Source organism: Ambystoma mexicanum, chromosome 12 (genome assembly GCF_040938575.1).
Source record: "Ambystoma mexicanum isolate Mex_15411 chromosome 12, UKY_AmexF1_1, whole genome shotgun sequence".
In the NCBI taxonomy this organism is placed as follows: domain Eukaryota; kingdom Metazoa; phylum Chordata; class Amphibia; order Caudata; family Ambystomatidae; genus Ambystoma; species Ambystoma mexicanum.
In genome coordinates, this window is record NC_090936.1 from 831,372,903 (window position 1) to 831,400,662 (window position 27,760).

Below are 27,760 nucleotides of genomic sequence, written 5' to 3' on the forward strand. Positions count from 1 at the left end.
TGGCTGTGCATCAGGCCATCCTCACTGCTGTCCAGCATCAACTCCACGAACTGGTCATAATCACAGATTCGGATTATGTACGGAACGGGTTCGTGGAGCACCTGGTTAATTGGAAAACCAGAGGCATGTTATGTGCTAACAACAAACCCTTGAAACATGGGAAGTTGATCCAAAACATTGATGATCTGGTCACCTCGAATGAGATGACCATCTATTGGAAAAAGATCAAGGGTCATTCCAAAGTAGAGGGACCAGACAAAACTGGAAATGACTTAGCTGATCAGCTGGCCAAAACTGGGGCCATCCAAGGGGATCTAATTGAGATTGAGTCCCTGTTGGGGGAAATCCAGGTCACAGCTATCACTAGGTCCCAGACAAATGCTCACAACGACCTTTCAATTGCACAATGGAGTAAGGAGACCCCTGATGCTGATTGGATTACTGCTCAGAAGGGGGATCCAATTATTGGTAAATTTTACCAGCACCTTGAGGACCCTGAGAACTTTCCCCTGACGGATACCGATTACATTGGGAAAGGAGGACCTAAGAGTGTTGATGAAGTGTCCAAAAATGTTCCGGATCCAAGACGGTTTGTTGGTAAGGAAATCCAAAGCTGGCCACGATCAGTGGGTGGTTCCTACCTCATTCCGAAGCCTGATGTTAAGTCACGCCCATGATGCGGCCACTGCCGGTCACAGGGGGTTTCACACAACATTGGAAATCTTAAGAGAGGTTGCATACTGGCCACACATGGGGCAGGACCTCGACCAATACTTGAAGGGGTGTCTTGTGTGTGCACAATTTCAGCCATCATCCCTCACGCACCGGGCGCCTTTACAAAAGAGGGGAATGACACTGCCATGGTCAGATTTACAAATCGACTTTGTAGGCCCTGTGATTCGCTCGGCTAGGGGGAATAAGTACATGTTGACTGTGACATGCTTGTTTACCAAGTGGGTGGAATGTCTCCCAGCCCCAAATTGCAAGGCAGAAACTGCAGCTGCCTTGATGATTAACCACATCTTTTCCCGTTTTGGTCTACCTCAAAGGATTGAGTCAGACAGAGGTAGCCACTTCACCAGTGAAGTAATGACAAAGATGTGGGAGATACTGGGGGTCAAGAGAAAGCTGCATATTGCTTATAGACCAGCTTCTTCTGGGGCAGTAGAGAGATATAACCGGACAATTGTGAGCATATTAAAGAAGTTTGTGGCAGATTCTGGGCCAAGTTGGGATATCCGATTACCTCTGGTCCTAATGGCTATCAGATCTACCCCTTCATCTGCAACTAAAATGTCACCATTTGAGTTGATGACTGGGCGCAAGATGGTGCTTCCTCAGCATTTGCTCTACAGGACCCAAGAGCAGACACTGATAAATGCCTCCACTACTCATGAGTATGTGGAGAATTTAAGGAAACACCTCCAACATGCTTTTGCTTATGCTCAGCGGAATCTAGAAAGATCAGCTGATAGCATGAAGACCCACTATGACCTGAAAACTTCCAGGAAGGAATATCAGGTGGGAGACCGGGTCTATCTATACAACTTCCAAAGGAACCAGGCCAAGCAGCGCAAATTTTTGCCTACATGGAAAGGACCCTTTGAGATCATCGACAAGATCTCCCCTGTGGCCTACAAAATCCACATCCCCAAAGGTCCTTTGGCAGCGGGGGAAGACAAGTGGGTCCACATAAACCAGTTGAAATGTTGCCATCCCAGGCACACTCTGCAACAACTGGAGGAATCCTCTGGAATCCTAGCGGGTACTGTATCAGACTAATTCAGTTCCAACCATAAAACATACCACATCTAGTCTCTAAAATATTGTGATTTGCATGAAACTGTCTCTTAGTTATACTGTTTTTTTTTTCAAAATAAGAATGTAATGTTTTGTTATGATGAAATGCATATGCTGCCCCACTATCTCAACGGTGGTGGAAAAACATCTATGAATAGGTATTGCCGCTCTTCCTTTGTCGTCCTAGGAGAAAGAAAACCTTGAGACGGGCCAAGGAGGACGATCCGGAGACCGGGAGCTGAGACGCAACGGGCTCGGGGTACCGCCCAATATTCCCATCAGGACCGGCGAGGAGAACCGATCGAGCCGACCGGATGGAGGAAAAGATGCTGAACTGTGCCATCTATTGGAAGAAGATGAGGAAACATCCCAGATCTTGCGAGTCCCATCAGTGAAACCGAATGGCCATCGCAAGAGGGGGGCTTGTGGGATGTATTTACCTATGCATCCGAGCCCTACCTCAAAACTGTGCAGTACTGACATGAAAACATCATGATGGCCAGAGCTTCCCAGAAAATGCACAGGGAAATGCAGGAAGAATAGGCTGCCACCCATTTTTGCCGATGTTATGGGCACAGAAGGACACTGCCTAAAACCACCATTGGACTACCCGCACAGTAGTCTGAAACCATTGGGAATGGCAATGCTGATTGCCAAATGCAACCTAGAATTGTGGGGAATTCATTCTTCAATCCCAAAAATGGGTGCAGTACCAGTACTCACCACTATCCAAAAGCCGGCAATTTAAAACAACACCAGATTTTACTTTTTTGTAGAAAACTGAATAAATGAACCCAAAACATGCCAAAGAAAGACTTACTGAGAGGTGGATACAATGTAAAGTGATATTCTGAAGTGACTTGAAGGTTTATAACAAGACTGGCTGAGCTGTGGATTGCAGCAGTTTAAGTTGCACTGGGTTAAAGACACTAAAATCGAAAATGTTTAGATTAAATGAGTGATCTACTTTTGAGTGTCACGTAGGTTGCAATTGTTTAAATGTCATAGTTTTAAACTTAAAATCAGCATTCTAGCTGCATATGTAAACATGTTTAGTTTTATTTGAATGCAGGAACTGGGGAACAAAAAGTGACATTTTATCTGAAACCTGGCTTAAGGAACTGAATTCTGCCTGGCAACTACCCCCATCAGGAGTGAAACTTGAGTCACAGCTGTGTTCCCAGGCCATCTGCCTTTTTGCTGGCCACACTAAGGATATGCCATCTATCTGATAATTGAATTACCTGTGCTCTGCAGGAAAGTGAACAAAGCCCTGTCCTGGCTCAGGCAAAGGTTCTATTGGCAGGAGTCGTAAATGGTCGTAAAAAGTGGCTTCCTCCTGAGGAAAGGGGAGGAGCACTGCCTGTGAGAGCAAGCTGGCTTGGCAGAACTGGATAAACCAGTATTCAACCTTGTGCTGAGGGTAAACCACACCCCTTTGTAGCCAGAATATGGTTTAGAAAAAGATGGATCATTCATAGAGCGGACATGTAAAAATTTTATAAATGATACCATAATTCTTGTGATTTTTCTGCCCACAGTTTAAGAGGTTTTTCGACCCGGTGGCGTGTTCAGGGGGGTTTTAGCGGAAAAGTGGATATTACTCTAAATGTATGCATGTTAAAAATCTGAAACTTCATCAGTTAATGTCCGTACTCCCTGCACACATGTATGTAAAGTTGGGTCAATGTCAGAAATTGAAAAATCAGTTAAAAAGTCAATTATGTGCCATTTCTGAATGCAAGCTCTTAGAAACAGCAGATTTGGACAGAGACATGGCTAAATTCAGCCACACCATGTATATGTAATTTCAAGCAACTGTGTAACTGTGAAATATGTCTTTTATTATCAAATATAGAATGTGTGCAATCTGACAGAGGAGTGTCCTATCTGCAAGCCATAAAATGACATCCCTCTGACTCACAGTTCATTCCCCAATCAAATGATAAATGGAAGTTTGACCAATTAGAAGCTGAGAGAGAGGTAGGGTCAGTGATGCTAGAACACACCCACATTCTAAACACATAAAAGCAGACAGACAGGACAGATAGGGACCTTCAATTCCATTTGCTGCAACGCGCTCTGCCGGACCATACAACATCCAGAGATCCAGACTTTACCTCCATCAAACCTCCAGAGAGCCAAACTAGAGACTTCAATCTATCCAGAACTAGAGACCCAGACCAGAGAACCAGAGAGAGCTGACCCAGATCACTGTGAAGTGCAGAGACCAGAGGCGAGTCTAAAACCCTGACCAGATCCGTGACGAGGCCCATTTCACTCAAGAATATAGTGTGAGTACCTAGCAAAACTGTGCAGAACCAATCTCTTAGTTAAAATAATATAATTCAATCCATTTTTAACCTAAGTAGAACTGCAGCTTAGCAATTGTGTTATCCTGCCATCATTTTTAAAGCTGAAAAAGTGTGCGTTTAAAATTTCAAATCTGAAAAATGACCTTTATTCAATCGTTGATATCTCCGCAACCGTTTGTGCGAGAGACTTGCAGTAACTTTCATTTCGAAGCTGAGATCCTAGGCTTTCCTAGGACCCCAAAACGATAGAGATAGTCCTTGTGGTTCCTCTGTAATAGCGCTCGGCGCATCCGCGAATTTTACCGCGATTTGCAAATTTCTTCACATGTAAAAACTGCTGCGGCTTGCCTTCCATTTGCCAGAAATTCGTTTAACCTGCTAACTATCCCTGCCTCATTGCTAGTGTGAGCCTGGACTAATATTAACTAGATACCACTCACCCTGAACCTCTGAAAGGGAATTAAAAAGCATTTCCGGCATATTTCTCATCCATTGCTAGCACATATCAAAGCATTTGCCTGTGTTTTAAACTTCTGTTGTCTAAGCTTGCTGGGGTGAACTGAATTACAGTTGATTGCATTTCTGAGAACTGTGTGCTTCCTTCCATTTCCTTGCATTGCATCAAGGGGGGGAGTGAATCGCCAGAGAAAAGTGATTACATTGTTTGGTTGAAATCATATTGAGTATTTTCTGTACTGCATTCATTGAATATTGCATCCACCTGAGCTTACATAAAGCATCCTCTACCACATTATACTTTTGTTCCTATTTACCAGTGTGCTACCTTATCCATTTCATGTCAACTCCTTATTGATTATAGAGAAGCGTGTTAGTGCCAGATTCTCCGTTGTTGATCTTTATCATATCAGATTAAGTGTGCTATTCAATTATTAATTTATTATAAAGTGTGATCTATATATATATATTTTAAATTATCAAATAAACCTTTTAAACTTGCAAAACAGAACTACTTCTTGGCTCAGTGGGGTCAGGGGGATTCCAAGAGAGGGGTGTTATATAGGGGTAGTCATCCAGAACGCATGAACTGGACCTAAAGATATATCCATAAGGGTTTTCATTCAGTATTCTAGACTAGGCGTTGACTTAGCTGTAGTGCTGAATTGAATCCTCTTACATAATATATCTTACATTACTGTGCTGTCTTCTGTGAGGTTTGCCTTCTTGCATGCTGCTGGTATCAATTAGCCCATTACTTGATCTTTCTTCTTATGTAGACCATTTGGGTGGAAAGTTTGAGCGGACCATATGTTGCAGGCCTCAAGCAAGCATATTTTAAGATCTGCTTGTTTGACACAAAACACGGTTTGCTTTTTGGTAAAAGTCAAAGGTTTTTATGCACGTTTATAGATGAAAATGTCACAAGCCATTGTTTTGGAAGTATTTGAAGCTTTAAAATACAAATGACAAGAGAATGAAGCTAGAATCATTCCCCTTGTGCATAACACCCTTCTATAATATTTTGTTTAAAAATTGTCATGTTTGGGAGCTCCAATTCCCGGGACCTACCCGCGCTCCGGGACCAGAGCGAAACTACTAACCCACTGCCTACTAGCAGGGAAAACGGTGGTGGCCCGAGCTTGGAAAACCCCGGAAGGCCCTCACATAGCCCAATGGTGGACCAAACTTTGGGACATTCTGGTAGCGGAGAAGGTGACGGCAGCACAAGCGGGAACTCTTCATCGTTTCCAGAATATCTGGGCCCCAGTGCTGGAATTCGACCAGTGCTTCCCCGCCCTGACCTATAAACCTACCGGGGCCCGCTGGATCTTAAAAAATCAGGAGATCCCGGAGGAAGATACATAGATGCTGAGGCGCAAACTGGACAGCCCGGGAGGGAAGAGTCCGCCTACAATGCCTAAGGGAAGGATGGACCAAAGGGAGGAGGGAGGGAGGAAACCCAGGGGGGGGATAAAGGACTGGGGATCAACATGCCTAAATAATCACTGCTTATAATGTTTTTACTTGTCATTCTGCCTTGATTTAAAATAAACAAAGTTAAAAAAAAAAAATTGTCATGTTTGGTCATGTTATTTGTGTACTTTCCAAGCTCGTTTTTGTTATAAAATGAAATTGTTTTAGTTCATGGTAAGAACTGGAAAAGAAAGTGTTCAAATGCAGAAATTGCAGAAAAACCACAAAAGATTCCAGGACTCAGCGCCAATAGTAAGGGTTGTTTATTAGCATAAACCCTCTACTTGATAACGCGTTTCGGCTTCCACGAGCCTTTGTCAAATCAGGGCTATGTCAGTTCAAACAAACATATTAATATATTGAAGTATTACCATTCATACCACAATTCAAAAAATTCAAAATTACATATAACATATCAAATTAGTAATTTACAAACATGTATGCCATTGGTTCAGACAGAGAAACAAGGGTTGGTGAAGGGGAGGAATGATTGGGTTCAGAAAACATCACAGTGAACACAAAGATGTAAAGACAAAACATAAATGGAGAGAGAAAATCGAAAAGTACCCATTAGTACAATTGAAGGATTAAGGAGAATCCTGATTTAGAAAACTAAAACATAAGATACACATTAGACAATCTGCTTACCCAACGTAATTCTGAAAAGATCCGTAGGACTGCTGTCCGATATACAGTAATAGGGACAAATCCCAAAGACAGAAACTCTAGAATTGAAGAGTTAAAAATAACCCCAAATAGTCTAATAATATAATCATCAAACGGTCACCCATAGTGAAAATAAGGCAACCTATATCAAATGTGGAGTGGATAACCATACAGGTCCTGGTCCCCATACCTTTATTACTGTGGGGTAGCTGCTAATATTATACTTTCATAGCCAAATGCTTTAATAATTCTGACAAAAGAATTAAACATACAAGTGAGAAGTGACTGTCCTCCATATAATCTAGTGTCCATTTTGTTTAGGTTAGCGCGGCATTCAAGCCCCAATTATTATACTTGTAGGCACTCGAATTAGAGGTCCAATGGCCATTATGTTACATCTTGCACGGCAGTCCTGACAGGAAAGGTTACAAATGTAACCACTCGCACCAGCGTATGTGCGAAGTGAGGTGAGAGCATTTGCTTTCAACGATTGTGTGCGGGCTGAGATGAAAGCATTTCTATACTCCGAGTAAGTACAGATTATCTACTTACTCTATTACTCCGTTTTCACTTGCGTCGGCTGCTCACATTGCGAAGGCAGCCAGCGCCATTTTGAATATCGTTAAAGAGGCATTAGGAAACCATGGTAACGCGTCACATTGTTGCCATGGGAGCCTCTCTAGTACCTGCTCACCATAGCTAAAGCGTTCAGCGGCCACTAATGCCGCCATGCTGGATTGGTAAAACCTGAGAACAAAAAGACATGCACTCGCGCGTTAACACAGTGCTTCCCAAACTCCATTATTACAAAAATTGTTGTAATGGGCAGCTACCACGGCCCCCATCAAAATACATAATCGAATGTGACTGAGCCTAATTTAGCGGCTAAAATCTCCCAGCATAACTCTAAAAATAAAAAGTATAATGCAATTCGGGTAAGCCTAATTACTGGCTAAAGTCTCCCAACATATCACTTGCTTCTATGCGAATTGTGCCCCATATGCAAAAGGCAATATAATGTATAAAGTCCCAAGGTGTTATAACACAAAGTCACTAGACGAACATTTATTATTTAGAAATTATTATGTGTGCTAAACCCCACATAACCTAATATTGGGCTATACTATAGCCCCTACCCTGCATTTTAGTCGCCAGTTCTCATAAATTACCCATTCCTCCACTAGCAATACAAGGGAATGCTTATCTTTACGCAAAATGTAAGTGCATAATATCGGTAAATTAGCTATAACAGATAGACATTCAACCCATCACTTGTACAGTAACAAAAATAATATGAACACTCTACAGAAATGACGCCATCTCCTTGTCATTGTTAAGGCCGGTAACGGTAGAATTAAAAAAGCATATAGTGCGTGCTTCTGACTGCCTCAAAGCCTTGAGTCTATCTCCTCCTCGTTTGCTCAGTGTAACTCGCTTGAGGCCTATAATCTAATATCCGCCTTATTTTGCATCTGATGACAGCTTTGCCAATGTTCTGCTAAGGGCAAAGTGTCTTGACTGCCAATTTTCGCCAGATGCTCACGAATGCGTATTCTTAGTTCTCTTTTGGTGCTGCCAATGTAAATCTTATTACAAACACAAACAATACAACAAACAACAAATTTAGTTTTACAGTTAATCCCCTGGTGGATGGACCATTTCTTGCCATGACCATCCGTAAATTCCGTCGTTTGTTGATGGGCATATCTACATTGAGTACACATGCCACACTTCCTGAAACCACTGAAGTTGCTGGATAACCAGGTTGTTCGATTCATTTGCTCAATGTCTGGTAATAGTGATGGACTGAGCATGGTTTTGAGCGTCCCAGCTCTCTTAAAGATCATGCAAGGTCTCTCCTCTATAACTTTAGTGATGTGATCATCAAGTTTCAACAGATACCAATGTTTCTCTAATATTCGTTGAATCTGCTGATGATCCCTGCAGTATTGCGTTACAAAGCAGGGTCCAGTTGGTCCATCTTTGTTTCTGTCAGCTTTCGGTTGAAGAGTATCTTGCTGTTGCATATGTATGGTTCTCTTATAAGCAGCTTTAACACATTTGTCCGAGTAACCCCTGTTTTTAAAACGGTCTCGTAATAACGAACATTCTTCTTTGAACTGCTCATCCTGTTGACAATTGCGTCTGGCTCTAATATACTCTCCTAATGGTATATTCTGAATCGTAGGGTGATGATGACAACTACTAGCATGAAGTGTGGAATTAACCTCTGTCTGTTTCCTGAAAGTCTTAGTGTAGAGCTGGGTACCTTCTATTTCTATTGTCAAGTCCAAAAAGTTGATACTACTCTTATTGCATTCACCTACAAACTGTATGTTATAACAATTTTGGTTCAATGAATGAACGAAATCTTGAAATTCCTCTGTGTTCCCATCAATGATGCAAAAAACATCATCAATATATCGAGTCCATATTTTAATCCTGTTATGGAAGAAAGGTGATGTGTATACTATTTTGTCCTCTAGCATACCCATCACAAGGTTGGCTAGGGCTGGAGCATATTTAGTGCCCATAGCCACTCCTTTAGTCTGTCGGTATATGTTATTGTCAAAAGTGAAAAAGTTGAGATCCAAGGTCAGTTGCAACATTTCTTTCAGCATTTGAATTTGATTGTAATAAGAGGCGGAATCATTCCTGTAGGTGTAATCAATAGAGGCGGTTGCCCATTTATGGTGAATGGACGTATAGAGGGCCTTAACATCCAAAGTGGCAAGGTAATAGGTATTGAGCCATTCAAAGTTCTGTAACTTACGTATGAGACTTGTTGAGTCTTGTAAATACGATTTAAGCAAGGCTGCTCTTGGCTTAAGGATAGCATCTAAATATTCCGAGACATTTTCAGTTATCCACCCAATCCCACTCATGATTGGGCGTCCTTCCGGTATGGTATCAAATTCCTTATGTATTTTAGGAAGAAAATTCATTGTTGGAGTCACTGGTTCTTTCACTGTTAGGAATGTCCTTTCCTCATCCGTAATGAGTCATTTCCTATGCCAATTCAAGATGTTTTCTTCAAGTAATTAAACAGCTTCTTTCTTAAAATTGTCAGGTCTTCTTAGGTAACACCCGGGGGTTGATAGGTGATTGTTGGCCATCTTTAGGTAATCCTCCCTGTTCATTATAACAATGTTCCCCCCTTTGTCAGCCTCCTTAATGACAATCTGTGTGTCTGATTTCAATCTTTTGAGTGCTGTTCGTTCTCCCTGTGTTAAATTGACATGGTTGCCCCTAAACTCTTGCCGATATTTTTTCTTTTTTCGTGCATCCATTTCATATAAATCCTGCGATACCGCTTTGTAAAAGCTAGATCTCACCCTTAGTTCATCCAGAAGATTGAATGTAGCAAATTGCTCATTTTCTACTAAAGATCTGACCAAAAAGGTGTCTTCAATATCTTGAATCGAATAATCACTAGTTGGAATTACTGGGTCCTTTCTTACAAAGCTGCCAGGTGCCTTAGTAGCAAAAAACTTTTTAAGCTTCAACTTGCGTACAAATTTAAACAAGTCTATATGTACATCTACTTTGCTTGAGTCACATGTAGGTGAAAATGATAAGCCCTTGTTAAGGAGACATCTTTCATCCGCAGTTAATTCTCTGCTTGATAGATAGAGCACCAAATCCTCCATTACTTGCTGCTGCTCGCCTCCTTGGAGCTGGCCCTCGTTAGCCTTTTGTCCATATGGACAGCGTCTGGATTCGCGATGCTTCTTGCCCCCCCTCCTTCCTCTCCTTCCAGAACCGGATTCTGATTGTTGGTAGTCACTGGTAGTTGAAAACGGACAGTCTTCTTGGGAAGATTACGATTGCCTTTCTTGAACCGTCTAATCTGGTTCATGTATCCACCCTGTTCACGTTGTTTCACAGTGTCAGCATCTAAAGTCTCTGGTTCTGAGTCTGCATCAGAACTTGCTGATGACGTATTTGGAGTTGTGTTCCTCGAAGACAGTTTTGCATTTACATCGTATTTAGTCTGGAAAGTATAAACTCGGTCTTCTCTATAATCGCGATCATCATGGTAGCATTTTCTTAGTTTTCTAAGCTTGACTTCATCCTGGTAGACTTGGAGAATTTCGTACATTTTCTCATAATTTTTTGCTTTAGTTGCTTCATTGGACTGCATTTCGGTTATTTCTTTCTTGATAGACTCTATTCCTTCTACTGCTCTTTTATGTTCTCTCGTTGCATGTTCAATTAAAAGGTCCATCATTTTCATTGAGCTGTTGCTCAAGTTCGCTTCCCATGCCTCGGCTAGGTCTTTATCTTGATCATTATTAAAATTCGGAAAAATGAGGATCCTTAGTCCCCTTGGCACTCGATCGTTCCGTACATAATTCTCCAGGGAAACCTTCTCCCAATATTTATCTATTTCTTTTTTGGAGATTCTTTCAAGTTTGACAAATTTAGAACGTAAATCTTCCCTTTTAGTTGCAATATTCGAGAAGGCATGTGTCATGTCTCCCCGTTCAGTGAAAAGATTCTTAGTATCCTCCTCTCGATTCTTAAGATATGCGGCCATCTTATAATATAAGGTAACGGGTGTGCCTTGTTGTCAACTTCAGAAACACCAGGTTTCAAATTGAAGAAAGTTGTGGGGCTTATTTGCAAAGTTGCTCAAGCAGGCGACTCCTTACAATCCCTGTTTACCACGTGTTAATATAGTAGATTCACCGGATTCAGACGGGTATTAAGCCCATACCGTCCAAACACATCAGAAAAACCACAAAAGATTCCAGGACTCAGCGCCAATAGTAAGGGTTGTTTATTAGCATAAGCCCTCTACTTGATAACGCGTTTCGGCTCCCACGAGCCTTTGTCAAATCAGGGCTATGTCAGTTCAAACAAACATATTAATATATTGAAGTATTACCATTCATATCACAATTCAAAAAATTCAAAATTACATATAACATATCAAATTAGTAATTTACAAACATGTATGCCATTGGTTCAGACAGAGAAACAAGGGTTGGTGAAGGGGAGGAATGATTGGTGGTAAACAACGTGGTAAACAACAGGGATTGTAAGGAGTCGCCTGCGTGAGCAACTTTGCAAATAAGCCCCACAACTTTCTTCAGAAATTGCAGAGTTGGCACAAATCCCAGCTTCACCCCTTAAGCAATGTGTGATCATGGGCATCTAATTTAATCTTGTATTGCTGAACCTCTCAATATTGCCAGTCCCTAAACCTTTCAAAATTGTCAGCCCTTCCGAGTGATTGCCTTCTCATGGTATGATCTTCATAAAAGCCTTATTCATGGTTTCATTGTGTTAATAGTGAGCATATTTATATCGCAAACCACAGGCATGTATTCCTTTGATATCTAATGGCAACACTATTCGAAAACAATATCCCACTTCTACTCTCAGTCTGTCTGGATAAAGACATCTTCCGGGTAGCTTCTAATCTGCCTCCACTATCTATGCTACGGTATGTGTAGCGTTCTCCTTCCTTCCAATTGGTGGTCTCTATCCATGCATGAGCACTTTTGCATTCTGTGAGGCAGCTAATGTGAGTACTTTGTCTATTATGGGTTACATGTACCTTTTACATACGGTCCTGCATTAATACTATATCTACCTTCCTGGATGTTATTGATAAAAAGTATCCTATATGTACTATAACAGTAACCCCTTTGTAGACGGCTAATGTTGGTCTTCAAATACTACTTATTTATCATTCTGATTGTAGCACGATTGAAGAGGGCAGGGGGGTTTAAAGGGAGTAAACATGCTTATTATGCTGCAAGACAGCACATCAACCTATAGGTTGTGAGCATGACGGGTGGGGGGGTGCGACCAGTGTTCTTGATCCCTTAATTCCTTTGGTTTGGTGGAGGGGGCCCCAAAATGTCCGTGCCCAGGGCCCCAAAAGTGCTTAAAATGGCCCTGCATGCAAGTCACACACAGAACACACACAACATGTTTGGGATGTCTGCTGATCCTCCTCAGCCTCTGTAATGTTTGGGAGGCCACACAGTTTTCTAAGTTGACAAAACATCAGTAGCTATTTTCTATCCAAGCTGCAGTAAAATGCACCAGCACACTTGCACAGTAAGAATAATGTACCATCATAAGTATCTAAAACCTAATGCTTTTTAGGTCATGTTTGTGTGGGTTTGGACAGTAAATTGCACACTTTGCAAGCCATTTGTCCAAAATGTTCGAGCGGGCGGGGGGACGTGCACCCCCTTTTATGTGGGTCGTGCACGCTCGCAATGTTCCCAAATCCCTTTATGCTAAATTTGCGCCCCACCACCTTTCAAAATCACCAGCCACCACTGTTAGCATCACCCATTTAGAACTTGTGGCGTGTCGAGTGACAGCAACCCTTATTACAACCTAAGTGCATTTAAAATTTGATTCGTTTTGGGCTTACTTCGGTTAAACTTAACTTCAGCAAGTAAAAGACGTTTATTTTCGGATAATGCACGGATATAGGAAAAAAAAGAACAGGTCCTTCAGCAACATTTCTAATGTTCACCAATATGCACACCTTATTAAAGGTGCCATTGTCTAAAACAGTCCATCAATAACTGCACTAACTATGTTATGCCAGGAAGGACAGCATGTATCTGGATGTGCATCATTTTAAAAGCAATTAAACTTATAAGTCTCACGGTGGGACCCATGCAAGATGAACTAGCGCCATCTAGTGGCTTAAAGAAATGTAAAATAAAATCAACTAGATGGGAAATTATGCCTTCAATGCCTTTTTGCTAGGGGTTTGAATTGTATTTATAGTTTGAGCAAATCGCATTTTTTTTTCAAAAAAGTAACGTAACATTTGTCTTCTAATTCATAATGAATTTGTCTTTATACAAATTGTCATTCAATAAAACAGTCATAAAACAAGAAGCACTAAAACGAACGCAAGTAAAGCACAGAGGATGCTCTTTTTTATTCGCCCCATTTTGAGAAACACACAAAGGTGATCGGAGGTTTTCAGGGGGCTTACAGTGTCGACTGGTGTTTTCTTTTTTAAAATTTAGAATGGCGTAAGCCGGAAGGTGGAGTAAGTGCTTGAGCGGGTGCAACACTTCGGAAACTCTTGCTATAGCCTCCTTTTTTAACTCCTTGAATCGGAAAGGTCATTTTATTAATAATATTGTACTGGAGACCACAGTTTAATCATTTGAAAGAACACTTCTTGTGTTTTCATTTTTTTTTCTTTTTTACAAAACTAAGTTTTATTATTCGAAGTATGAGTTTGTGATCAATTCAGCATGTATGGTTCTTAATTTAGAAGTTTACTTGTTTAAGTGGTTTATTTGTAAAAGTTATACATGTTTATATACATTTTTTAACATTGTTAATTTGATAAATTTGGCTTTGTTTGTTTTTTGATGTGGATATTTTTGTAAAGGTTAATTAACCATAAACAATAAACAAACAAAAAAAGAAGGTGGAGTAGGCACTATTTTCCAGGGAAGGCTGAAGCCTGTCTGGGCCTGGCAAGCGACCCGGCATAGCATACCTCCATACACCTAGGTATGCATCATCCCCTGTTTCCTTGGGTACATCATCTCATACGGTTCACAAACCTCCTACTAATTCTTCCTGATGTAACGACCGCATGCACTTTATACCCATAGTGCCCATCCAGGGACTACCCAAAGTTCCTAAGAAGGGGGAGGACCAAACCTTCCCTGTGCCATGACCAGCCTAATTAACTAACAAAGGCTTCATGGATCTGCCCTGCCCTTTTGTTAGTGCTGTTGCTGGTGGCAGCTTCGCATACTAATCAGAGTTTAATTCAAACAAGACCACAATGGGCCTAGCTGCAGAGGCTAACAGATAGGCAGCAAACCCCAAAAACCTTCAATAAGCACTGTGTCAACCTGAAGCCAGCTCCTGCCCTTAGTATCAATGGACAGCGAAATGTCATGTCTGGGGACTACGTGTATTACAGTAGTCATCCCCGCAGAGGGACCTCATTCAGAAGGTACGAGTATGTGGATTGACGGTGCCAGAAAGTCTGGTCCCACCGCAGCTTCAAGGGAGAACTGCCGCTTTAATCAGGAACCACAGAGAGCTCCATTGACCCGAGAGATCCTTTGATCCACAACAGACAGGAAGAAGGGTGGGACTTAGTATTACATGTTTACACCCCTTTAGCTTTTCTGTTGCAAAGCATTCTGCTGATGACCTCATGCATACAGGAGATTGTTGGTGGAGACCCTGGATTGGTTCTTTAAGGTACGCTTAGCCTACACCAATTCCTGTAGTCCATTTGGCTTTCAAAGAGGGTTGAGCCCCTCTTGTAGGCAAATCATCTGAAGACTTCACATGGAGTAGAATGAAGAACTCAGCATTGGTCCCTGGCTGAAGGTACATTCTGCCTTACATCTTCTGCCAGTGAAGGAAGGCCAGGTCCTCCAAGAGGAAAGCAAGATCCCTCCCCTAAACATCTCCCAGGGAACAGAGTGAGATACTGAATCCTCACTCTGACCCTCCAGCAGTTCGACAACCGGTACCCAGCCAGCACACAGCATGCCCTGTTAGGCTCTGCAGCAAGCTTCCTAGGTGGGAAGTGCCAGACAGTAGCTGAACCAAACTAAGGACAAGGCAGCTGCCTGCAACTCTCTCCTCAGCTTTGGGCCATCCACCTTAAAGGATGACACAAGCCCAGGGAAGAAGCTAGGAGGAGTGCATCTACAAGCATCTACCTTAATGGACATTTTTGAGCCAGTCGAGCCCCTTGAGCTGCACTCGACTGCATTGCTGCCTATTCCGCCATAGTCGCAAAATCTGCTGAGACTCTTGTACCAGTGCTTCAGAACTGCCGACCAGCACAGAGACGATTCCTGACCCAGAGCCGATTCCTGACCGAGAGCCGCAATGTAGGCCAGCCTGCAGCCGTCCGTCCAGCCTCGCTCGCTGATCTGCCTGCCGCCTGATATCCACAGCTGTCTCCCGTCTTGAACTCTGTCCCAGAAGCTGCAAAGGGCCCTGAAACCGACTCGACCCTGTCAAGCACCAACAACATCTACAGCACAAGGTACATTGTGGTTCTGTCCCATTGGTCCTTCTCCGAAGGTCCCCGGTAACGTTTTACGATCCATTGCACCATTTGTGCTGAAACCAAGTATCTTTGAACTGTTGTGATTATTTACTATACTGAGTACCTTCCTGTCACTATCCATAGTGTATCCCTTTTACTTATTTGAAACAGTCTGTCCTCTGCATTCCTAAACAGGGTGGGGTGTATTTCGTAGTGTGCAAGAATTGTCTGTTGTGATAATAAAGTAGACATTTGTATACAACCTTGACTGGACAGTCCCTTTTATCAGTGGGCAATAATTGTATTTTTACTGGGCTGCAACTAGCCAACGATCCACGACCTTTCGGAGATGAGCCTGTCATTCTGTCCACGTTACCAAAATTGGACAATGAGATTTATAATTTGCTTGTGTTGCCAATCTGTTTGGATCCCTTCTGGTGTACTAGAGGTGTGGGGCTGACTGATGGTTTAGAAACCGATATTCATTCATGGACCACTGGTGCCCCACTGAAACCAGCGAGAAAAGTTGTAACTTATGATGAATCAACTGTCTACGTATGTTGAATCACGCACATCACAGTCATTCTTTAATCACCTATGTTTTTCTAACATCACCTGTGTAACTGGAACTATGACCTGTAGCCACTTTCCTATTGTAACTAGCACCTAGATGCCTGAGGGCTTTGTGCGCTGCTATAAATGTAAAATAAATAAATAAAGTAAATGTTTTCCATGAATATGAGTGAGCAACCGAGGGTAGCAAGCGTGCCCCAAACACAAGTAGGGTGTCATGGGGGTTTTCCTGTATGGCAACGGCTAACATTCAGACCAAGAAAATACAACCCGCTAGGGAAAAAGGCTAGGTGCACCCTTTTTCAAGAAAGAAAAGAGTTTTTTTTGTATACAAAAAATAAAGGGAACAGGGTATTACAAATCTACTGCCAAAGAGCTCTCTGATGTCTTTCGTACAAAATTCAGGTTATACACATACAAACCATCACTCATGACGAACTCGATATTCAGTGGTAATACCCCACCCTCATTGCTGCCACCTATATACATGCTAGTGAGTACATATAGCCCATACTCCTATTGATTACGCGGTCTTCTCACTCCTCTTATCCACACATGAGTAACGTCCTTGTCCACCATGGGATGCTGAAAAGCAATTGGTTAACATCAACTAGCACCACCCTACCTTCGATCCTAACCACGTGACATGCACCTGGTTATCAATGTGAACTCAGTGGGCAACTTCGAGGTCAGCCTGGTCCTTGTGAACAAATCAGCCCTTTTCTCATCCCAGACATGTTGGCGCCCCCATCATGCCCTCCCCACTGTATGGACATCATTCTTAGCTCAAAACATAGATAATGTTGTTCTCCGCTTACCCCTTTATCAGTTCCCCTGCCCAAGGGTGAACCTAGGGTCCCACTAATCAATCCAATTCACAAAGCATTAAGAGCCCATTTCCATGCACATCTGGTAGTTCAAATAGAGAACATTTTTCTGGGGGGCGCTAGTGTCTTAACTTTTGGATCATGTTTTGGCATCCTAAAACCGCTGCCTTTGCTCCCAGGAATACGACCATGGTGCTAGGCTGCAGCCCTTCACTTCTTCGGCTACAGACGATGGCTGGTCACGACAATCGCCAACGTATTCTGGGAGAAACCAGGGAGAGTACACAGCACTTATCATTATATCAGAATGTGAACCGATCTCAGAGAGGAAGACCCTAACTGTGCTGGTCTCACGGAACGAGGACGGTTGCACTGGACCAAGGGACACAGCCCCGAAGCAACTCCCACCTTCCGACAACATTTCGGGAGTGGCGGGGAAGCAGGGTCGCAGCACCGGACCAACAGGGAACGCAGCTGTGGGGGTAGACATTTGGTCTCCCTTCACGGCTTTCCTTGAGAAGAAAGCAGGGATTGCGAAGCTGCATAACTCATCGCTCTCCGATGCGCTGAGTGAGGAGTCAGGCATGCAGTCCTCGCGGCCCCAGAGTTGGAGCCATGTCAGGAGGGAGCGGTATCTCATGCACACTCACACCTTCCTTTGGGTTGTGGCCCACCATTCTTCCCGGCCTTTGATGGCCCTCCAATCGCCCAGGCCTTTGATGTTCCGCGTTCACAGAGAACGCCGCGTCCACCACAAGGGGAGGCATCATGGCAACTTTCAGACAGGAAAGAAGGGGGCGGGCCTTGGAAGGGTAATTATAGACCATTTGACAAGTTGGAACCTGATTGGCTAAGACCTCAGCAGCCCCTATTTCATGCAGAAAGAGAAAAAGGACTGAGTTGGATCCATTTTTGTCTTTTCAGATTGCCAGAGGAACGGAGGAGAGAACCGTCACGGACCCCATCTGGGCATACAAAGACTAACTACAGGAAAGCCTTTGTACACCCTTATTTGAGGAGATTTAAGTAGTAACGTTCTGACAAAAGACTGAATTAAGTCAAGGAGTTAGGAAACTGAAAAACTCCATTGTGTTTTTTTTTTATTCTGATGTCAATAAATTGACAAACTTGTGTTAAGGCAACAGCAGCTCCAGTCTTCATTACACAGAACTTCCAAGACAAAAGTGGTCTAATTGAAATCATACAGACTCCCGTAAGCCCAAATGGGTATTGGTCGAGGAAGTGAAAAATAAAATGCTGAGGGCAAACATTATGGAACCCTCTTCAAGCCCATGGTCCTCCCCTATTGTGTTGGTCACTAAACCTGATAATTCCTGGAGGTTTTGCATAGACTTCCGACAGGTCAACGCCATCTCCGACTTCGATGCCTATCCAATGCCGCGCATCGACTAACTGATCGGAAAACTGGGAAATGCCACATTCCTATCAACCCTGGACTTAACCAAGGGGTATTGGCAGGTCCCAGTAGATGGACCTGATAAGGAAAAGTCTGCTTTCTCGATGCCCCTGGGACTATTCCAATCCAAAGTCCTCGGAGCCTCTGCAACTTTCCAAAGGCGTATAGTCGGGATAATACAGCCCTACTCCAATTTCTGTGTGGCTTATATTGACGACAGTCATTTATAGTAAGACTTTGGAAGACCATCTTTTCCATCTCTTTACTTTTGTGAGAGCCCTCAGAAGCCGGCTTAACTGCCAATCCATCCAAATGTAAGCTGTTTCAATCAGCCGTGTCTACCTCAGCTTCTTTGTAGGGAATGGAAGTGTTCAGCCTCAATGAGCAAAAGTGAAAGCTGTCCCAGATAACCCCACGCCTAACACCAAAAGAGACCTCAGGGCATTTTTAGGATAAATTGGTTATTACCATAGTTTTATCCCTATTTTCTCGAACAGTTAGGTTGGCAGACAAATTAAACCATGCTGAACCCCAGAAGATTCACTGGACTGACAAGGATGATTTATGTTACAACAACTTAAAACAAACCTTGTGCCAGAACCTGATCCTAAAGGTGGTACATGTTTCCAAAGAGTTTGCGTTACAAACTGATGCCTCTCTCACAGGGTTAGGAGCAGTTTTGTCACGAATTTGTAATATATTAGAACACCCTATCCTATTTGCTAGTCGGAAAGTCTTCCCTCGTGAAAAATACTACTCTGTGTTGCAATTAGAGGCCCTTGCCATCAAATGGGCCATCACCCATCTGAAATACTGTCTCCAAGGACAGAAGTTCACACTTGTCACAGATCATTCTCCTTTAGTATGGATAAGCCAACAAAAGGACTCTAACCCTTGAGTCATGCAATGGTTCTTAGGCCTGCAACCCTACTGTTTTACTGTGGAGCACCGAAAAGGTAGAGACCAGGGGAATGTTGATTTCCTTTCTCGGTTTCCCTGTAAAACAGATGCAGCTACATCGCAAGTGGAAAGGCACATGAGAAACAAGAAGGTGTCTCACCCACTAGTCCCTGTGGATCTCTCTCTCAGGTGGCCATGGGACGGCCACCCCCTTTGGATCCAGACCCTGGGGGTGGACCAGTGCTGGAGGATCACCTGGGTGAGGGGTGCTAGGGGAGTGGGACAACGGATGTCGAGATGCCGTATCCCCTTTCCTGTAACACCCTTAACCCATCCTATCAGAGAGAATACGTAGGAACTTTACACCGCCCACCCCTTTTCCTACACAAACACTTTCACACGGACAGCCCAATTTGGGAGAAAACAGACTAACACCCGAGCAATATACCTGACGTGTCCCAACACAATGGTCAGGCGAGGTCAGGCAATTACTGACCATCACTCACATCTGACTTCCATTAAGCTTCCCCACATGGATAACAGACGGAGCACAAATGCACACTATGAGCGAGGCAAAGCATACGAGGAAACAGCATTTTCGAGACGGCAGCGGAACAAGAGAAGAAAGACGGAAAAATAGGAAGGGATCGCAAGGAGTGAAGTTACCTTGACCTTTCCGACAAGAAACCAATGCTTTCAAGAGACCTTAAGAGATTAGAAAGCATAAAACCAGGAAACCAGGCTGAAGAATCCTGTATTGTGTGTCAGCGATACCCGGGGCCCTCCCGCGTCACTAATCAAGGTGGGGGAGAAGTAGTTGCCGCCGTGGTACCGTCCTTGCTTCCAAGAACAAAGCAGCCTTAGTGAAATCAACACAGCCAGTGAGTTGGGGAGACTAATGCAAGACCAGTCTATGTTGAAGCCAAGGTTGCAAGCAGAATGAACATTGTTAAAACGCGTGTGATGAATGACGCAAGTAAAGCTGAACTGCTGATTAGTGTTTGAACTTTGAAGAGACTTTGATACAAAACCCTTTGACAGAGTGGTCCGGCAGTGTGTGGGTGCTAAATCGAAGGTCTCTGTGAGGTATCCAGTTGAGAAGTGCCAGAAGTGAAAGTAAAAAGGGACATATTAAGAAGAGAACAAAGAATTGTGAATCAAAGTGGTCCTGCAATGGGTCAAGCAAAATCCTGGGCACAGTCGAAAGTCTTCAATTTCATGTTGTAAAGAAAGTTTGGAAAATGAGATAAATTTGGTCCGAGCCCGGCGGAGCTAGACCTATTGACGGTTTTGTGTTAAAGTGGGTCTGAGCCTGGCAGAGAGGGCCCAGCGTGAACAGTGAATCAACAGATAAGTTGTGAATAGGAGAATCCTGAAGAGAAAGGACCTTTGAATGTTTGTTTGTTGCATCATGCCTTCTGAAATAGGAGACTTTGAATGGCAAAGAGACTTTGACACAGAAGGTCCTGATACTGAGATTTTGAACTGCATCCGCGTGCTAGAAAAGCCAGAGCATGTGCTAGGCTCGAGTGTGCCGCCTTGCCCCTTACTGAAAACGTGGAGAACGGAAGCTAACGGCTCAACTATCCTGACATATAATTTCTTGAACATTTTTCTTTTGTATAACATTGTTTCCCACACAATATGTATTTAGAAGGAAGGATTGGCAATAGGTTTATTAGTATAAGCCCTTTTATTTTGACAAGACTCTAATAGGACTGTGTTCACTATAATTATAAATAAATAAACCCAATTGAAGTTCAATAAACACCCTTGAACTGTGATCACTTGATTCTGTCTTCACTGTTGTATACATGCCTTCCTTACAACACTCTCAGTGTGAGAAAGAGACTCAGACCATCCTGGTTGATGAATTAGGTATAGAACAGTAAATAAGATGAAGGACGGAAAGCAATATAGTCTGTCAGGGCTCAAAACAAAATTCAATCATATAATTCAATAATGGTGTGTAGCGGAATAAGCAATATAATTTAAACATGTATCCCCAAGAAGCAGGGTTTTTCTTTCAAATAATAATGACTCATGTGATTGAACTGAACTGTGTGATGGTTATGTTCATTACGAAAATTGTGCCCTAAATTGTACCGAATTGTGATTTATTGTTGATGGTGGTTGCGGAAGGATTATGCACACTTGTGTATCGGGATGATGTTTATGGATTGTCAATTTTCGGGTCGAATTACAATTTACTGCAACATTGTGCTGATATTTAGATTTACTGTGTATATATGGTCCTGGTGACCGGCTGGTTAATTTTACACAATGTATGCATAGCTATTTGCCCTGAGGATGGACAAGTTGTCCGAAATGCATTAGCATTTTTTGGCATAGGCTGCTGACTGTGGTAATTTGTTAACAACAAATAAAATACGCAATTTGCTAATAATTGCATATTTTATATATATGTACTTTGCTTTGCCTGTATCGTGCACTAAACTGCAATTACTGTACCTGTATACACTGCATATTCCACTATGCGTTATATTGTTTGATACTGTATATAATTATGTAACCTGTTAATCAAGCTTCGCATTATCTGTACTGTTGTGGCCTTGTACCTTTGGGTCTAGAGCGCATTATAAATGAATAAACTAAACTAAACAATATAGGTAGTTTTTTCATGAGTTAAGAGTTTCAGCGATGTTATTTATAACAGAGAAGAATGTTAGTACATCATAACTGAATGTTTTTGTAGCCTCTGAGCAAGATAAAGGGTGTGCAAACTGCACCATAGGCTCTCTGGCCTTGGACCGCATTGTTGCTTTTATCGGAGGCATCCATTTGAACGAGTTTGCACCCCAACCCACATTTATTGATATTCGACTGCAAGTTAATCGAATACAGTTTGTATTAAAGAAAGTGGGGCCCACTCACCATTACAGTTTGTTAACAGTAATTGCCGGACTTTGCCCGACCCTTCACCCAGGTGATCCTCCCGCACTGGTCCACCCCCAGGGTATGGATGCTTAGGCGATGGCTGTGCCATGGCCACCTGAGAGAGAGATCCCCAGGGACTAGCGGGTGAGACACCTTCTGGTTTCTCACATGGCACATGAAAAAATCCAATAGATTCAAGTTACCAACAGGGGACAGGAGCATGTTCCAACCTATTTTAATGATGCCTTTACCCACAATATATGCCATATAAAAACATGTGTTCATTTTGGCTGCGCCCATACATGTCCATACAGGCTGCACCAACATATGCCAGTATTACCATATAAGAACTTACTCCTGTTGGCTTTGCCAGCAAGTAAAAAGTCCCATGCCACATTAAGGAAATATATTGAGACTGGCTGCACCAATGCACGGCACTATGGCCGTATAAGAACACTTGTTATCTTTGCTTTACATGCCTTGTAAAACATGCCATGTCACAGTAACAGTAAGAATAGCTGTACCAACGTAGGCCAGTCTATCGAGGTAGGTTATAACTGACAAATCTGGACAATTTGTTCCTTGTTCTCAGATGGGAGCCAACCCTTAGAGGCTTGGGATATGAGCCCACTATACAAGACCCTCCCTAGGGGTCTGAGCAAGTGCGACCACACTGGGAGTGACAATCCTCTTGGGGACAAGGACTCCATTCCAGAATGGAACTCCTAGTCCAAACCACCTTGTCTGCATATATGGATATGGAAGAGACTTTAACATGTCCTGTAAGTAATATATTTCACAACAATCCTTCTTTACTTCTACTGGCTACAGATAATGCTGAACACAACCTGAATGCCATTACAGCGAAGAAGGACACGGTTTTGTTTATTCCTGTGACGTGTATAAGAAAGGAGCTTCCTATGGAGAGAGGGCAACGGCTATGCAGAGGCGAACCTCTGCAGTAGCAATGTCCTTGAGGGGTGGAGCCACACTGGGCGGCAGAGCCTGTGGCAGCAAAGAGAGCAAGTGAGCTGCTGGCCGAACGCCTGGAGGTTGGCGTTCTACCCGATAGAGGAACTGAGGTCGGAGAGGGAGCAGAGAAGGAAACGTAGGTAAGGCCAGTTAGTTGGATAGGATTCATTCAAACGGAAGAAATTCATTTGTACTTTAACGTGAACCTCTCTCACAGCGATAGGGCTTGTCAGGCATTTTTGGTTCTTTTATTTGAATAATACTCCTTGAACATGACTTCTAATCATCCCAGTCCTTCTTTTGGTTCACCACATAACACTTATGTTTGCTTTGCGCTCGAAGCCCAGTAAAAAAAATGCCATGTCCCAGTGCCTCTCTCACTAACTAAATTTAGAAGCTCGATCCTCCTTCACAGGCAGACACACACACAGACGTTCTAATTTACAAGCATAAAAACATACACTCATTCACTGTGCATTCATACAGCTTCCAGACAGCTGCTTGCATGCACACGGACATAAAAACAAAACACACAAACATACACACATTCATACACGTGCACACAGGCAACCCTCCTTGGATGCAACCATAGAAACACATTACACAGATAATAATACTTCACTTATCGGCTCGCATCCTCTGCACACTGCTACCACCCTGCCTCTCTTTTTTTTGCAGGCACGCTGACCGGAGAGGATTCCTCTAGTGCGATCTAGAGGGGGAGAATTAGGATTGTGTGGAGCGGTCATCTCATGACATTTGTATCAGGGGATTTATCGAAGTGGCTCAGGATATCTGCGAACAAAGGACAAGGAGCTTGAGTGGGAGAACTACCCACCAATTAAGTAAGCACATCACACTGTGACCAGCAGGGCAATATCATACATCGCTTTGACCACTAAACAGTGGACTACCATTACTCAGTCTTCGCAACGATCCATCTAATCGACAGATAGGGACCCTTGTAAAGGCATCATGAAGTAAGACACAGACAACATATTCAACTTTGCAAGAAAATCTTTATTTAATTTAAATGTCAGGACGCAGTAAGGCCTCACTTGCCCTATGCGAAGGTGAGATTTCCCTACCTAAAGTAAACTAAGTATAGTCAGTGTCAGTAAGATTAAATGAAAAGTCTGTCTGTGTCCAAAACCTATACTTGCCCTTACAACTAAATCTATACAATGTGTAGGGATGTCAGCAACAAAATAAATAGGGCAAAAGTAAAGTTCCAAGCTTCTTCCAGCTCTTTGGCTTTCTCTCAGCTTCCCCTTCCACGAGTTAAAAATAGTTCAACAAAGACCTCAGGGTTTCCCTTCCCCAAGGTTCAACACAGTTCATAAAGTCTTGGGAGATCCTTCCACAAGACACAGAATTGATCAGCTTGCAAAACCCCAAAAGTCAGTTCAAATCCTCTCGCACTCAAAATAGTATCAGTTCAATTTCGTGTTCATTCTTAGTGGACCAGTTGGTCTAGGTGCAGTTGTCGGACCACATGGTCCACCCACCACAGGTCACACAACTGATAACCATGTGCTGTACTTCTGTATTCTTCCAATTCTGGCCAACACAGATTTTTCTCTTTCAACCTGTAGTCGTGTAGACTCTTGTATCTTGTATCAATACTTAATTCACATTACTCTTGGCAGTCTTTTTGGTTTTGTCACAACTTGTATCTAATATAATTCCCTCTGTGGTACTTAAGCCCTTCTCACCACCTTGCTTTAACTTCATCTTACTTTCATTTAAATCATAAATGCTCATAATGGTTAATTCAGAACATACTCAATATATCCTTTAGTTAGTTTGGTATTCAATAGGAATCGTGCCATATTTCAAAAGTACATATACTTGGTAGCTTGTTAGTTATTCACAGTCAATTCATTTGACCTTCTGTAGCATGTGCAATAAGATTCAGTTCTTTCAGCATTCAGGTACGTCGATTTCCCAGCCCCGGAGCTCCCCGGTTTGATTGTTCCCTTTTCCGCACTCACCGGTAGGCGTTCGCTCCTCCAGACTTCTTTCTTTACTCTTCTTTGCTCTGCTTTCCTGCCGACTCCCTAGCAAGCAGCGCTCGCTGTCCTAGGCAGTTCACAGCCCCACGAGCCTTGCTTGCTCTCTAAGCAAACAACAGCACCTTGGAGGCTTCGGTGCCAAACAGCTTCTGTTGTGGGCACCGGTGAGGAGGAATGGCAGAAGTCTTGGCCCTGGCATCTCTCTCACACTCCTGCTTGTCCCGGCTTCCCTCCAGTCGGTTCCTATCCAGCACGCTCCATCTCCATAAACTGTGTCCTTCGCCAGCTCCTTCTTCCAATGCTGTCTCTCCCTCTCACCCTTATACACCTGAGGCTTGTTAACAGGCTGCAGGTGCAAGTCCTCCACATTAATTCCATGACTTTGGTGAAGCTGATTAGTGGGACATGCTTGGCTATTGTAGTTGAACTCCTCAAGAGCCCTCTTTCTCATCTCAGTTCTGAAGAGGTGTGAATGCAGGGGAGTGTGCATAACTCCTAGTTGTTTCCTTCTCATCCCAGTCTTATGATACATGGACTGTGGGACATTTTGGTCAGAACACAGAGTCAAGGGCTGACAGCCTACAAAGGCAAGGGGACTATTGGATTTACTTTGACAAGGGAAAGGGGGATACCATGTCTCACGCAAAGACGTCCTCTCCCCACGTTCCCTCTACCCTGGTGATCCTCCCTCACATATCCACCCAAAGGGCCGGGATCTAAAAGCAATGACTTTTCCCTGACCACTGGAGCAGAGGGTGCTAGAGGAAAAGAGGATGCCCTCAGGTTCCACAAACACTCCAGTGCTTGATGATCACATACAAGACCGTTTGCACTGTCATTAAACTTTCATTAAATAACCTCTGCAAGTCTTCATGAGTCTGATAATCTAGCAAAGCAAGTTGTGAACACAACCAACTGAAAAGCTAAAAGAAGTACCTTGGTGCGGCTCTTTGCCACAACACGGGTACAAATCAGCTACATAAATGCAAGTTCAGTAAATAGAAATGCCCCCACTATCTTCAATGCCATCGACTGAAATAATCATAGGATCCTCCGTATCTTGGATAAATGTATTCCCTGTTGCCTGATTGTTGCTTAAAATGAGTTTCTTTGATCAAGTCTAGCAGAAAGGAGACTGCACTGTCGCATCTGCAACTCATTTACCATGAGTATCCATGAGTATCCATGACGGACAGCATCCTCGAGAAATTGCACATGCCTTAAATTCTGAGGCCTTCTTACTCATTTTTGTGAAAAATATTTTATAAAATTAGTTAAATTTAGAAAGAATAAAAAAGAAACAATTGAAAAACGTGACCTTTGGGGTCAAAGATTCTGACTATGTTTTGAAGTTCCATTACCTGTTCAGTCTGAAAATAAACTGGGCTTGGAGAAGGTGGCACAATTTGTACCTGGGGTGGGTGTCACAAAGCATCACCATGGTGCCAGCGGTATTAATGGCATGTTGGCACCACATGGTGCAAGGCAAGTGTAACCTTTAAAATAAAAAGAATCTGCAGAGAAGGTATTTATTCAAAATTTGTATATATAAAGATCATTAAAGATTAGATTCTTTTATTAATAAATCAAGCAGACATTTAGTAACAAGACCAAACTGCTTAAATGTATCTGTAAAAATAATCACTTACCAATTCGAGTTATTTTGTTAAATGATAATTCAAGGTTCCTGAGGTTAACACATCCCTCTAATCCATGGATTGATGTTAATCTATTGTTACTTAGAAGCAGGATGCAAAGGTTTTCCAGAGCTTCACAATTCAAGACCTGAATGTTATTTTCCTATGATAAAACAGAATAGAAAAGTGTATTGTCTGCTTTGGGCAGATCATTCTGAGCATTTGAGAGTAAATAAACTATTATAATGCGCTCAACTGATCATTACTTCCACAAACTCCAATCAACTACTATAATATCACAGTCTTAACGATTTACAATACACAAATGATTAAACAGATAACGCTGTATGGGTAATTTCTTCACTGCTCAGCCAACAGTACTATTATAAGAGGATGATGTAATGTCTTCAGTCAAGGTTATTAAAATTGTACTTTCATCCATATAATGGGATGAGGATCCTAAGATTCCGCATTTTACTTCTAAGATATTGGGTCTGCATGCAACCTCCCTCAGGCATGTTTTCAGCCTCAACCGTTAGTCCTATTATCAGCTGTGATGAATCCAATGGAGTCATCACTGATTCCCCGTCCACACCCTGGGGTTGGCTTTATGAGGAAGGATCACATGGGAGGAGACAACTAACGGGGAGATGTCATGACTTCATTGGACGCGACCCGGTATCCCACGCCTTTCCCATGAAGAAGACCCTCTAATACACAAGACCTTAATGGCTTATTGACATGTGTTTGTTCCCCCTTGTATAATAAGTCAAGGAACCATTT

At 42.8% G+C, this 27,760-nt stretch overlaps 1 protein-coding gene across 2 annotated transcripts in view; it reads right to left on the reverse strand.

Annotated features, from left to right (window-relative positions):
- The window catches only part of LRRIQ1 (leucine rich repeats and IQ motif containing 1), a 2,234,608-nt gene that overhangs the window by 1,591,562 nt on the left and 615,286 nt on the right, over positions 1 to 27,760 (reverse strand). For both annotated transcript variants that reach the window (XM_069629324.1, XM_069629323.1), the window contains exon 9: positions 26,990 to 27,140. In XM_069629324.1, coding sequence (XP_069485425.1) covers positions 26,990 to 27,140 — 151 coding nt within the window. The remainder of the gene's footprint in view (positions 1 to 26,989; positions 27,141 to 27,760) is intronic.